The 12,485-nt window shown below is 67.6% G+C and overlaps 2 protein-coding genes across 2 annotated transcripts; one reads left to right on the top strand and one right to left on the bottom strand.

Annotated features, from left to right (window-relative positions):
- The first annotated feature begins 4,210 nt into the window (after positions 1-4,210).
- Positions 4,211-6,226, top strand: SLC22A31 (solute carrier family 22 member 31). Its single transcript, XM_062007443.1, has 7 exons — positions 4,211-4,365; positions 4,491-4,659; positions 4,937-5,076; positions 5,169-5,277; positions 5,360-5,574; positions 5,688-5,799; positions 5,895-6,226. The coding sequence occupies exons 1-7, from the start codon at positions 4,296-4,298 to the stop codon at positions 6,133-6,135; spliced, it is 1,056 nt and encodes a 351-aa protein (XP_061863427.1). The 5' UTR covers positions 4,211-4,295; the 3' UTR covers positions 6,136-6,226.
- Positions 6,227-6,984: 758 nt separating this feature from the next.
- On the bottom strand, positions 6,985-12,485 carry CDH15 (cadherin 15). Its single transcript, XM_062007604.1, has 14 exons — positions 12,435-12,485; positions 10,810-10,962; positions 10,500-10,655; positions 10,274-10,418; positions 10,026-10,186; positions 9,721-9,849; positions 9,428-9,613; positions 9,104-9,357; positions 8,823-8,965; positions 8,507-8,743; positions 8,180-8,419; positions 7,654-7,790; positions 7,421-7,576; positions 6,985-7,325 (listed from the first exon to the last, which is right to left on the bottom strand). The coding sequence occupies exons 1-14, from the start codon at positions 12,483-12,485 to the stop codon at positions 7,128-7,130; spliced, it is 2,346 nt and encodes a 781-aa protein (XP_061863588.1). The 3' UTR covers positions 6,985-7,127.

Raw genomic sequence — 12,485 nt, 5'->3', positions numbered from 1 at the left:
AGGGGGGTGGGGGTTTGAGTTTCTCGTTCCATCCCGGGTATGTCTAAATAAAAAAACCACAAAAACCCAAAAAAAAGAAAAAACAAAGGAAAAAAAAGACAAAAAAAGAAAACCCCACCAAGAGAAGAGAAAAGCAAAGAGAGAGGAGAGAGCAGAGAGCAGCGGCGGCTCCGCGGCGCGGGGGCTGGGGTGGCACGGGGCGGCACGGCCGGCGGGGACACGGCGGCGCAGAGGGAAAGGACTTTGCCAACTGTGTTTTTAAATGGAGTAAAATCCACGTGGTTTATATATTTTATTTTTGGTTTTTGTTTTGTTTTTTTTTTCCTCGTTTTGTTTTGTTTTTTGTTTCCTTTAATCTTGGGCATTTCGTTTCTCTTTCTGAGAACATAACTTGAAAACACTACAGAGCCAATACTCATATAAAGAAAAATTGTATCCCATAAATGCTGTACAGTTTTTATATACATTAACAATGTACTTTTGCTGCCTTCTAGATAATTTATTTTGCAACACATTACTGCACAGTTGTAAATAACTTATGTACTGTAACATCACTTTCAGTTATGTGTAAAGAAATAAATAAATTAATTAAAGTTAGCTTTGTATGGATGGATCAGCCAGAGCAGCACCTTCCCTGCAAGGGGGTCTCTGGCTCTTCGACTCGTTTTTAGCACCACATCGTTCTTTCTCCTCTTTCCTCGTCCCCGCGGGGTTGGTGGGAGCAGAAGCACAGTGGTGCCAAGCCTGCAGCTGGTTGTGGTGAGGTGGGATGGGGGAGAGGGGGAGCCCCCTGAGCTGTGTATCAGCCATATCACAGAGTGCTGGGGGCTGGAAGGGCCCTGCAGAGCTGCTGCAGCCCCAGCCCCTGCTCAAGCAGCTTCCCCTGGCTCAGGGGGCACAGGAACGTGTCCAGATGGGGTTGGAAACCTCCTGAGAAGGAGCCTCCACACCCTCCCTGGGCAGCCTGGGCCAGGCCTCCCTCCCCTCAGCACCAAAGGACTTTCTCCTTGTGTTTATGTGGAACTGTTTGTGTTCCAGCTGGGTGACTGGCTGCCCTGCAGACCCCTCCCCCTGCGTCTCCTCCTGCTTCTCTTTGGTTTTCCCACCTCAAAACCCTGAATGTCTTGTCAGCTGCTGCTTTGTGAAGCAGAGATGTCATCAGTACCATCTGCCTCCTCTTCCTCTGCTGGCATCACCTGGCTGGAGGCAGCAGAACCCACTGAGTTCCCTACCACTTGTCAGCCCCTTTTGCTGCTTCTTGCCTGTGGCACAGCCCAGGAGCCCCCAGCGACGCCGTGCAGCCCGGGTGGATGCCCACAGCAGGTCCCTGGCCGTGTGGGACGCCCCTGCAGCCGCCTCCCCTCGCTGCCGCCGCCTTTGCAGGCAGGTGAGGAATTCTCCACAGTCTTAGCACCGGTGACCTCGAGGGTTTGACTCCACTTCTGCAGAGCTGATGGAGTCCTGCCTTCCCCTGCCCAGCTCTGGCTGTGGCATTGCCAGATCATCAGCCAGGGCTCGGTGGTGGCAGAGCAGGACGGGCCGGTTCTTACCCCGCTGCTGCTTTCTCCCATCCTTGCCCTTTGCCACCGGGTCCTGGTGTGAGTGCTGGGACTGGAGGGCTGCTCCTTCTTCAGGGGCCCCGTTCAGCAAGCACAGGAGCAGCCTCAACTAACTCATTCCCAGTGCTGGGAATCCCACAGGGTAATCCTCCCGGGCCCCATGAATGGGCACAGACACCTCCGGGGCAGGAACCGGCTTCTCTCGCTGTGGGCTGAGCAGCAGCGGGGCTGCCTGGGCTGTGACACCCACAGAACACCCTGGTTTGCGTTGGGCACCTCTGGCCTCTCCACACAGCTGCCCATGCAGGGGGGAGTCAAAAGCAAACGGAGCCGGGATCCTGCAGTGGGGGGAGTGAACCGGGCTTGGGTGCTGTGAACCGAGCTGGGGGGACCCAAACTGGGTCTAGGGAGGAGCGAACCCGGGCTGAGGGAGAGATGAACAGAATTTAGGGGGCGTGAAGCAGTCATGGGAGGCAGGAGCTGGGGCTGGGGGGGACGAACTGGGGCTGGGACGGAGCGAAGCGGGGCTGGGAGGGTGCAAAGCGGGTTTAGGTGGCACAAACCGAGCTGGCGGAGTCAAACCGGAGCTAGAGGGGGGCGAACCGGGGATGGGGGGGGAAAACCGGGCTTAGAGGGGCATGAAGTGGGCCTGGGGTGGGGACCGGGCTTAGAGGGGGTGAACCGAGGCTGGGGAGGAGGAACTGAGCTTAGAGGGGACGAACTGGTGAGGGGGAACCGGGTTTAGACGGGGGCAACGGGGCTGGCGGGGTCAAACCACATCTAGAAATGGGCGAACCGAGACTGAGGGGGGCAGAGCCGTGCTCAGGGGGTGCAAACCGGGCTCGGGGGGTGCAAACCGTGCTCAGGGGGTGCGAACAGGGCTCAGGGGGTGCAAACTGGGCTCAGAGGGTGCGAACAGGGCTCAGGGGGTGCAAACTGGGCTCAGAGGGTGCGAACAGGGGTTAGAGGGGGCGAACAGGGCTCGGGGGGGCGAACAGGGCTTAGAAGGGGCGAACAGGGGTTAGAAGGGGCGAACAGGGCTCAGAGGGTGCGAACAGGGCTCAGAGGGGGCGAACAGGGCTCAGAGGGGGCGAACCGGGCTCAGGGGGTGCGAACCGGGGTTAGAAGGGGCGAACAGGGCTTAGAAGGGGCGAATCGGTCTTGGCACGGTCGACCCGGTGCTGGGGGGTTGTACAGCGGGCTTGGCGCCCGAGCCGCGCCGGGGCAGTCTCCGGCGGTGTGCGTGTGCGGGGGGCGGGGGCTGTGCCCGCGGGGGGCCGGGTCCGGCGCGGTGCCGCCCCGTCGTGCCGGGCTGCGGCGGCGCGTCCGCGCGGGCGATGGCGGGGTCGGGGCCGGGCGCGGGGCCGGGTGCGGGCGGCGCGGCGCGGCCGCGGGGCCGGCGCTGTGCGGGGCTGTCGCTGCCGTGCGCGGCTCTGGCGCTGTGCTGGGCCCTGCGGGGCGCTCTCAGCGCCGCCCCCCCGCACCGCTGCCGCCCCGACGCCGCGCTGCTGCCGCCGCCGCTGCGGCCGCTGGCGGGTAACGCGCTGCTCCGCGCCGCCGTGCCGCGGCTCCGCGGCCGATGGAGCCCGTGTCAGCTCTACCGGTACCGGCACGGCGGAGCCACGAGCCCCAACGGCACCGGGCCCTGCACCCGCGGCTGGCACTACGGGCTGCCCGCCGCCGGACTCACCTCCAACCTCGTCACGCAGGTTGGGGAAGGAGGGAGAGGGGGGAGCGCGGGGGGGGATCCCGGGATTAGGTTGGGGGCGTTGGGAGAGCTCCGAGGGTGGTTCATGGACACGTGGGGAACCTCTGGGGCTGGGGGTAGGGGTCTGGGGAGTTGGAGGGGGAGATGCCCTGGGAATAGGAAGGGTTAAGGGGGGATATGGGTGAAGGGCTTGGGGAGGAGGGGAGATGGGACCTGATGGGGAGGTCCTGGGGGGAACAAACCGGGGGTCCCAGTCCCTACAGCAAGCTGGGAGTCCCAGTCCTCTGAACAAACTGGGGGTCCCAGTCCCTGGAACAACCTGAGGGTTCCAATCCCTGGAACAAGCTGGGGGTCCCAGTCCCTACAACAAGCTGCAGACCCCAGCGAGGGTCCCACAGGAAAGCTGTGAAAAGCACTGTCCTGGGGTATGGGAGGAGAGGGGGTTTGAGTGCAGGGACCAAGGATCCCGGGGAGGGGAGGGAGATACTTGTGGGGTAGAAAGTGGGAGACCCTCGTGGAGGGGCTTTGGGAGTAGCTGAGGGGAGTCCTGGGGTGTTGAGGGGGACACACAGGGGACGGGGGCAATAAGGGCCATCAGCAATGTCCCTCCACATCCATTTCTGTTTGTGGGGTGGGGGCTGGCCAGAACCATCCCCGAGGCAGCTCCCGGGGATTGTGACCCCCTCTGTCCCACCTGAGTGATGGGCAGCAGTGGAGCCGATGGGGATCCCCATGCTGACATCTTCCCCTTACCCACAGTGGGACCTGGTGTGTGCCCAGCGCTGGAAGGTGCCCCTGGAGCAAACCACACACTTGCTGGGCTGGACTCTGGGCAGCATCGGCGCCGGCCTGGCCTGCGACAGGTAACGGGAGTCCCTGGGGCAGCTCCCCCCGGGCAGGGGGGCTCCGTGCCCAGCCCCACTCACAGCCCATCCGCGGGCAGGTTGGGCCGCCGGCCGTCCTTCGTGGGGTCCCTGGTGCTGGCGGTGCCGCTGGGGCTCAGCGTGGCACTGGCCGTGGATTTCGTCATGGTGCTGGTCACACGGCTGCTGTTCGGGGCCGCGCTGGCGGGCGCGTTCCTCTCCCTCTACGTGGCACGTGAGTGTGTTGGTGGGGGCACACGGTGCCGTGGGGATGCTCCGGGGCGCAGGGTGCTGTGAGGTGCGCCCTGGGATGCACCCCGTGAGCACCCACGCTGCAGCCCTGTGCCCTCCCACCGCCAGGGCTGGAGCTGTGTGACCCCCCACACCGGCTGGGCGTGACGATGGTGGCCGGGTTCTTCTGGATCGCCGGGGAGCTGCTGCTGCCGGGCCTGGCCGTGCTGTGCCGGGACTGGCGGGTGCTGCAGGGGGCCGTCACCATGATCCTGGCTCTGCTGGCTGCCTGCTGGTGGTAAGGATCCCCATCCTGGGGGGCTGCACGCCTGGGGAAGGGGAAGCTGAGCAGTGCCCCGAGGCTGGCATCGAGCCCAGCCTGGCACGCCGTGGCGGGGATCAAAGGCTGCCCAGGGCTCTTCAGGCAGCCCCCCGCCCCGGGTAAATGTTTGCTCAGTTTGAAGTTGAGGGCAGCGTGGCTTTGAGAGCGGGAAGGCAGGGGAGGAGGAGGAGGTCAGTGCTGGAGGGAGGCCAGGCCCTGGGGGAGCCCCGTGACACCTCCACTCGTGCCGCAGGTGCCCGGCGCTGCTGCTGGAGTCACCGCGCTGGCTGCTGGCGACGCGGCAGGTGGAGCGGGCCAGGAAGACCCTGCAGGCGCTGGCCCAAAGCAGCAGCTGTGACGAGGGCTCCTGCTGGCGCGGAAGCCTCGCGGCGGGTGCGTGCCGGGGGCTGCCCAGGGGCCCCCTCCCCAAAGCCGCGCTGCCGGGGCTGGTGCCGGCGCTCACCCGGCTGCCCCCGTCCCCGCAGAGCTGGAGGCCCTGGCTGAGGCGTCCCCGCAGCCCCGGTACCACACGGTCTGCGAGATCTTCGGCACCAGGGTCATCTGGAGGAACGGCGTCATCCTCGGCTTCACGGCGTGAGAAGTGGGGGAGGGCGATGGGGAAGGGGGGGAGCGGGGTGTCCCCCCCTCGCAGCCCCCTCACGCCACTCTCCCGCAGGTTCATCGGCTCGGGCATCCGCCACTGCTTCACCCGCAACCTGACCCCGCACCTGCCGCGCTTCTTCTCCTCCTACTTGGTGCTGGTGGGCACCGAGGCGGCCGCCTGCCTCTTCCTGTGCCTGACGGCCGAGCGCTTCGGGCGCCGCGCCGTCCTGCTGCTCTGCACCGTCCTCACCGGCATCTCCTCCCTCCTGCTGCTGGCCCTCACCCAGTGTAAGGGGCGTCCCTGCCCTTACTGCCATGGGTGGGAACAGGGTGCTGGGGAGCAGGGGAGGTGTGTATGTGCAGGAAGTGACCTTTGGTGGTGCTTTTCAACCCACCCCCAGACCTGCTGGAGCTCATTGTCCTGACACTGTCCGTGGTGGGCATCACCGCCTCCCACGCCGTCACCATGCTCAGCATCTTCTTTGCCAGCGAGGTTCTCCCCACCGTGGTCAGGTAAGGGGGCAGCTGCCACTCTCATGCTACCCGGGGCTGGGGGGGGCACCTGGGCAGGGTCTCCCGAGCCCCCTCTGACGTGTTTCCCCCTGCAGAGGAGCCGGGCTGGGTCTCATCATGGGGGCCAGTTTCGTGGGCAAGGCGGCCGCCCCCATCACGGCCATCCCCAACAGCCGCGGCTTCTTCCTGCACCACGTGGTCTTCGCCTCCTTCGCCATCCTGGCCGTGCTCAGCATCATGCTGCTGCCCGAGAGCCAGGGCCGGGGCCTGCCCCAGTCCCTGCAGGACGGCGAGACCCAGCACCGGCCCCCCCCTCTTCCACCGGCCCCCTCCTGAGGACCACCTGCCCCTCCTCGCCCCCCACGCCATCCCCCACGACTACTCCCACCTCACCCCCTCCACCAAGAGGGGGCTCAACTCCCCGGCTGCCCCCCATGAGACGTAGCTGTGCCCCCCCAAGCCCCACCCCCTGGAGTCTCTGCTGCTGGAGGGCTGAGCATGGTGCTGGGACCCCCCCCACACAGAGCACAGGTCTCCCACCCCTGGGCACTGGCAGGGATGGGGGGACACATGGGGACGGGGCGATGGCTGAGCGGGGGGAGCAGCTCACACACCCCACGGCGGGGCCGGATCCTGCCCCAGGAGGAGCGGTGCTGGGAGTCCTGGGCTGGGGGTGATGCCCCCCCTCGGGGTGTTTGCAATAAAAGTGCCTTATTTCTATTTGTGGCTGGTGTGGTGGGGGCACAGTGCCCCTGCCCCCAGCACCGGGCTCTTTATTATGGGGGCGACTGGGGAGGTGGGGGGGGTCTCCTCACACCCCCGGCTCTGTGGGGCTGCCCCTGCTCTCAGCTTTGCTGGGTGTGGGGTCTGTGGCGTGTGCAGGCGTGTGGGACCCCCCGAGGCTCCTCCCATCGCACACACACGTGCAAAGCCCCTGCAGCCCTGTATTTGTCACACACACGTGTGCAAAGCCCCTGCAGCCGTGTATTTGTCTCACACACGTGTGCAAAGCCCCTGCAGCCGTGTATTTGTCTCACACACGCGTGTGCAACGCCCCTGCAACCGTGTATTTGTCTCACACACGCGTGTGCAACGCCCCTGCAACCGTGTATTTGTCTCACACACGCGTGTGCAAAGCCCCTGCAGCCGTGTATTTGTCACACACATGTGTGCAAAGCCCCTGCAGCCGTGTATTTGTCACACACACGTGTGCAAAGCCCCCACAGCCGGGCACCTTGTGCGTGCCCACGGGCTGCGCCGCTGCCTGTGGGGGTCTCGCACGGGTGTGAGCGTGGGGGTCGCCGCCCGCCGCCCCCTCCCCATCCCCGCTAGTGCCCGTAGAGGTCGGCCAGGCGCCTGAAGCGCGGTCCCCACTCGCTCAGGTAGTCGTAGTCCTGGTCCTCGTCCGTCAGGCTGGAGACGATGGAGCTGAGGGGGCTGGCGACGGAGCCCGAGCCCTCGTAGTCGTAGATGAGGGCCGTGTCGTAGGGGGGCACGCTGGGGTCACTGTCAGCCGCCTCCAGCCCCTGCGGGGACGGGGATGGGGGGGAACCGTCAGCGGCGCTGGGGATGCGGAGGGAGGGGGGCGGGGACAAAGGGGGGGCTCAGCGCCCATCCCCACCTCGTTGATGAACTCCTCGATGTCGGAGGGGCTGCTGGGCAGCTTGCGGGGGGCCGGGGGGGTGGCGGAGCTGAGCGGAGCGTCCCTGCGCAGCGGCGGCTTGGCCCGCGGCGAGAACAGCTCGGGGTGCCGGAGCTGGTTGATGTCGTAGGCGTCCTGCGGGGATGGGGCGGGGGGGTGTGAGGGGCTGCGACGGAGCGCCCGCCCCCAGCCCGGCGTCATCCCACGCTCACCTGGTCCTCCTCGCCCCCTCCCTGCTCGTCGTAGTTGAGGATGTTGTCGCGCATGTCGTCCCGCGAGCGCTGCAGCAGCCCCTTGCGCAGGGCCCGACGGCGGCCGCGCGCCCGCGCAGCCCCCAGCCCCACCAGCGCTGCGGGACACGGCGGGTGGGCGCGGGCCGGGGGCGCGCGGGGCCGCGGGGGGCAGCTGGTGGGGCCGGGAGGGTGGGACGGGGATGCAGGTAGCGGTGGGGGGGATGATGGGGGTGGGATGGGCGATGAGGGGAATGATTGTGGGGGGGTCCCTGGGAGGGGTCAGAAGGGGTTCATGGGCAGGGAGCAGGATGGGGTGACGGGTGACGCGGGTAGGGAGGGGTCGGGGTGTTCTGGAGCAGGATGGGGTGACGGGTGACGCGGGTAGGGAGGGGTCGGGGTGTTCTGGAGCAGGATGGGGTGACGGGGTGTGCTGATGGGGCTGGGGGCGGGCGGACAGGAGCAGCGCGGGGCCGGAGGGGTGAGGTGGGTCGAGGGTCTCACTCACCGAGCAGGAGGATGCTGCTGCCGAGGATGATGAGGAGCGCCCCGAGAGTGACGCCGGCCCCGGCGGTGGCCGCGGCCAGGACACCGTCCTCGCAGGTGCCGTCGCGGCCGCAGTGACACACCGAGACGTTCAGCAGCTGCTGGCGCTCCCGCGGGGGGGTCCCCGAGTCCCGCAGCAGCAACGGCAGCGAGTAGGGCCCCTCGGGCACCTCGGCCAGCACGGCCAGCACCGCGTGTGTCACTGCGGGACGGCCACGGGCAGGGGGGTCAGCGGCATCCCCCCGCCCCCCTGCCACGCAGCAGCCGCCCCCTCCCCACCTGCGCTCACCGTTGTAGCGGGTGATGCTCCAGTTGCGGGCGAGCTGGGGGTGCTGGGGGCTGAGCTGGAAGTGGAAGGGGGCTCCGTGGGGGGCCCGGTCGTCATCCGTAGCCCCCAGCAGCAGGTTCCCCCCGCGGCCCGGCCGCCCGCAGAGCACCCCGGCCGGCGGCTGCAGCAGCGGTGCGTGGTCGTTCACCTCCAGGATCTCGATGGAGAGGGTGCCCGTGGCCGAGAGCGGGGGCTCGGCTGGGGGCACAGGGCGAGGGGTCAGGGGGCACGGCGGGGTGAGGGTGGGACGTGGCTAGGGGGGGTGGGAGCCGCTCACCATCGTCGCGGGCGAGGACCAGGGCGATGTACCAGCCCCCCTGCATGAAGGACGAGGGGTGCAGCAGCTCACGCTTGGTGCGGATGGTGCCAGTGTGGGAGTCGAGCTGCAGCCAGTTGGCTGGGTCATAGAGCAGCGCGTAGCTGTGGGTGCGGGGGGGGGTCACACACCGTCACCCCCCCCCGAAACAGCCACCCTGGGCTGCGAGTGAGCACCCCAAACACCGCGGGTGCCGGGAGGCGATGGAAGGGGGGACGAGGTGCCCCGGGGCTGGGACTCACGTGAGCGCCTGGAGCTGGCGAGTGTCGGGGTCGCTGGCGGTGTAGGTGGTGACGGGGGTGCCCGGGGGGGTCCCCTCCAGCACGCTGACCCGCCGCGGGTTCTCGCGGAACACGGGCGCCTCGTTCACGTCCCGCACACGCACCCGCACCGTGGCCAGGGCGCGGGGGCTGGCGGGGGCCGAGGGCTCCAGCGGCCGCTCGTTCTGCACCGACAGCGTCAGCTCGAAGCGATCCCGAACCTCGTGGTCCAGCGGCTGCCGGGAGAGGGCGCGGGTCAGACGAGCCCTGGGACCCCCCAGCCCTGCCGTCCCCCCGGCTGCCCACCTTGGCCACGGAGAGCACGCCGTCGTTGGTGTGAGGGTCGGTGCGGATGCTGAAGGAGCCCTCGGGGTCGCCCTCCAGGACGGTGAATTTGGCCAACCAGTTGGGCGAGCCGGCCAGGTCCTTGTCGTGCACGAAGACCCTGCCCACGTCCACGCCGGCCGCCTGCTCCTCCACCTCCATGGAGAACTGGGGGAGAGCGGTGTGGGGCTGCTGCGTGCCCCAGGGATGCTGCTGCTGTCCCCAGCGGGGCTGGCTCCCACCCCCACGTCCCCACACCCCACCCTGGCCGCTACCTCCTCCTTGGTGAACTCGGGAGGGTTGTCGTTGATGTCGTCCAGGTAGATGACGGCCATGGCCGTGGTGGTGAGCCCGTCCCCGGACATGTCGGCTGCCTGCACCGTCAGGTTGTACACCCCCGTGGTCTGTGGGGAAGGAGGGGGCCGGTGCTGAGTCCCTGTGGCAGCTCAGCGCTTCCCCAGAGCTGGCCACCCTCCTGGCTCTGCCCACGGCTGGAGCTGTGCGAGGGGCTCTGGCTGCCCCCCGTGCCCCCCGTGCCCCCCGTGCCCCTCGTGCCCCCCGTGCCCCCCGTGCCCGCTACCTCACGGTCAAGGCCAGGCCGTGCGGTGCAGATCTCGCCGGTGGTGCCGTTGATGCTGAACATGGCAGCAGCTCCCTGCTCCAGGATGGAGAAGCGCAGCAGTGCGTTGTCGGTGGCGGGGTCGTCGGCGTCCGTGGCATCCACTGTCATCACGCAGGTCCCTGCGGCCGCAGCGGTGCCACGGTGGGTGCCAGGGGTGGGGGTTGGCTCAGTGACCCCCTGCCCCGGGACCCCCTGGATGCACCCACCTGGCTCAGCCCCCTCCAGCACGTGCCCCGTGAAGACGTCCCTCCCGAAGAGCGGCCGGTTGTCGTTCTGGTCCACCACGATGATCTCCAGGTCCGTGGGGTCCTCCAGCGTCACGCCGCCCAGGTCCAGCGCGAAGGCCTTTAGCTGGGGATGGAGTGGGGGGGGTCAGGGCCTGGCTGAGGGGCCGGGGAGGGGGCTGTGGGGGGCACCTGGCAGCGCCCTTACCCGGAAGCGGTCGTTCTCCTCCCGGTCCAGCATGGCGTTGAGGAAAACCTTCCCGCTGAACTTGTCGATGGAGAAGATGCCCAGGGGCTCCTCGTCCACCCCAGGCCCCTTGATGCTGTAAACGACCCCCCCGGGCTGCTGCTTGTCCGACTTGATCTGCCCCGGGGAAAGCAGAGCTGGTGGTCCTGGGCTGGGGGGGGTCTGTCCCCCTCTGCCCTGAGCCTCCCCCGGACCATGTACCTCTCCTGGGCTGCCCCAGGGTTCCCCCACCCCACTGCCGGGAAGGGAGGAGCTGGGGGTCTCTGCCTACCTGCACCAGGAGGTGGGGGATGCGCTTGTGGTTCTCCGAGACGCTGATGGGGGGGATCACCCAGGCTCTCTTCACCCGCCGCAGCCCCTCATGCTGCCGCCAGCCCTGGGGGCTGCCCGCGGCTGGGGCACCTGCCTGGGCTGGGCTGGCACCCTGCGGGGGGACACGGTGCTGCTGCTGACCCAAGACCTCTGGAGCCAAAAACTCTGACCCCCCAAAAGCTCACCTGCCCCTGGGCTGGGTGAGTGGTGCTGGGGTGCACAGGGCTGGCATCTCCTCATGGGGTTGGGTCCAAGGGGCCACCCTGTTCCCCCTGGAGCTTCGTGTCAGTTGTCCCATCAGCCTGGTGTGATGGTGATGGGTGGTGACGGGTGGGTCACCGGGGTGGGTGCAGCAGAAGTGACCCCAGTAGTGCCCTGTGCTGTGCCACAGCTGAGCTGTGCCCCATGGGACCCCCAGTGATGGGGTTGCCCCAGGCTGGCAGTGCCTGGCCTGGCCCCAGCCCACGTCACTGTCACTACCAGAACATGGCAGTGAGGGCAGAAGGGCCAAGGGTCAGTTTAGGCTGTAGGAGTGGCCCAGATGGGGCACGGAGCTGGGTGCTGAAGGGTGGGGAGTAGGAAGAGGGATTGGGGGAGCTGGAGTTAGGGGGATGGGCTGCAATGGCGGACTGGACCTGGGGGGATTAGGATGGGTTTAGGGTCTGTGAGAGACTGGGCATGGGGGTCTAGAGCTGTGGGGACTGGGAGACGGGGACTGGAGGGGCAAGCAGGGAGCTGTGCATGCAGCCTACCCCCACCAGCTCTGTGCCAACCTCATCCCGGGCCCCGTGGTGCCCCAGGGCCCTGCGTGGGCACCGGGACTGGGGCAGGACAGCTCTGGGGGACCCTGGGGATGGTGTGGGGCTGTGCCAGGGGATGTGGGGTGGGCTGTGTGCCAGCCCCATGGGATGGGGAGCACAAGGGGCTTGTTTTGAGGCTGTGCCGGGAGCTGTGCTGCAGCTTCCAGCTGTCCCTCTGCCCTCCCAGAGAGACCCCCCCGCCGTGGGAGGCTGCTGGGGCTGGGGGGGTGGGAGGGTGGGGGTGGGTGATGGAGACCCTACTGCTGGGGAGGGGCTGCCCTATGGGTCTCCCTTCCTTCCCCTGAGCACCCAACCATGGAGTCTGGGCCAGAACGCCAACAGCCCCACACAGCTCAGGCCTGAGGCCATGGTGAGGGGCTCTGGGGGGACGTGTGTGGATGGGGGGGTGTTGGAGGGGGGCATAAGACAAGAGCTGGGGTGGGAAAAGGGGGAATAAAGTGTTTCTGAGTGGTGAAACCCTCCCCCAGATCCCATCTCGCGGCTCACAAAGGCGGGCAGCGTGCCGGAGCCGCAGGCCCCCCCTGCCGCCACCATCTGTGGGGTGGGAAGCGCCTCAAGAGGGGCACCAGCCCCCCACCCCCCCCATCCCCAGCCCCACTGACCCCACAGACGTGTCTCCGCGGGCTCTGGGGTGCGGCCACCCCCCAGCACCGCGTCCAGTCTCCCCATCCCCCCGGCCCCCCCGAGGCACGGAACGGGGGGATCCCCATCCCTTCCCCGTCCCCATCCCCAGCGCATCTCCGGGCCCCCCCGCGCCCCTTACCCGAGCGCAGAGGGGGGCGAGCAGGCAGGCGAGCAGGAGCGGGGGGCCCAT

This window comes from Colius striatus, chromosome 14, assembly GCF_028858725.1.
Source record: "Colius striatus isolate bColStr4 chromosome 14, bColStr4.1.hap1, whole genome shotgun sequence".
NCBI lineage: Eukaryota > Metazoa > Chordata > Aves > Coliiformes > Coliidae > Colius > Colius striatus.
Note: the sequence above shows the minus strand (reverse complement) of the source record. Positions and strands in the feature narration are given on the sequence as shown.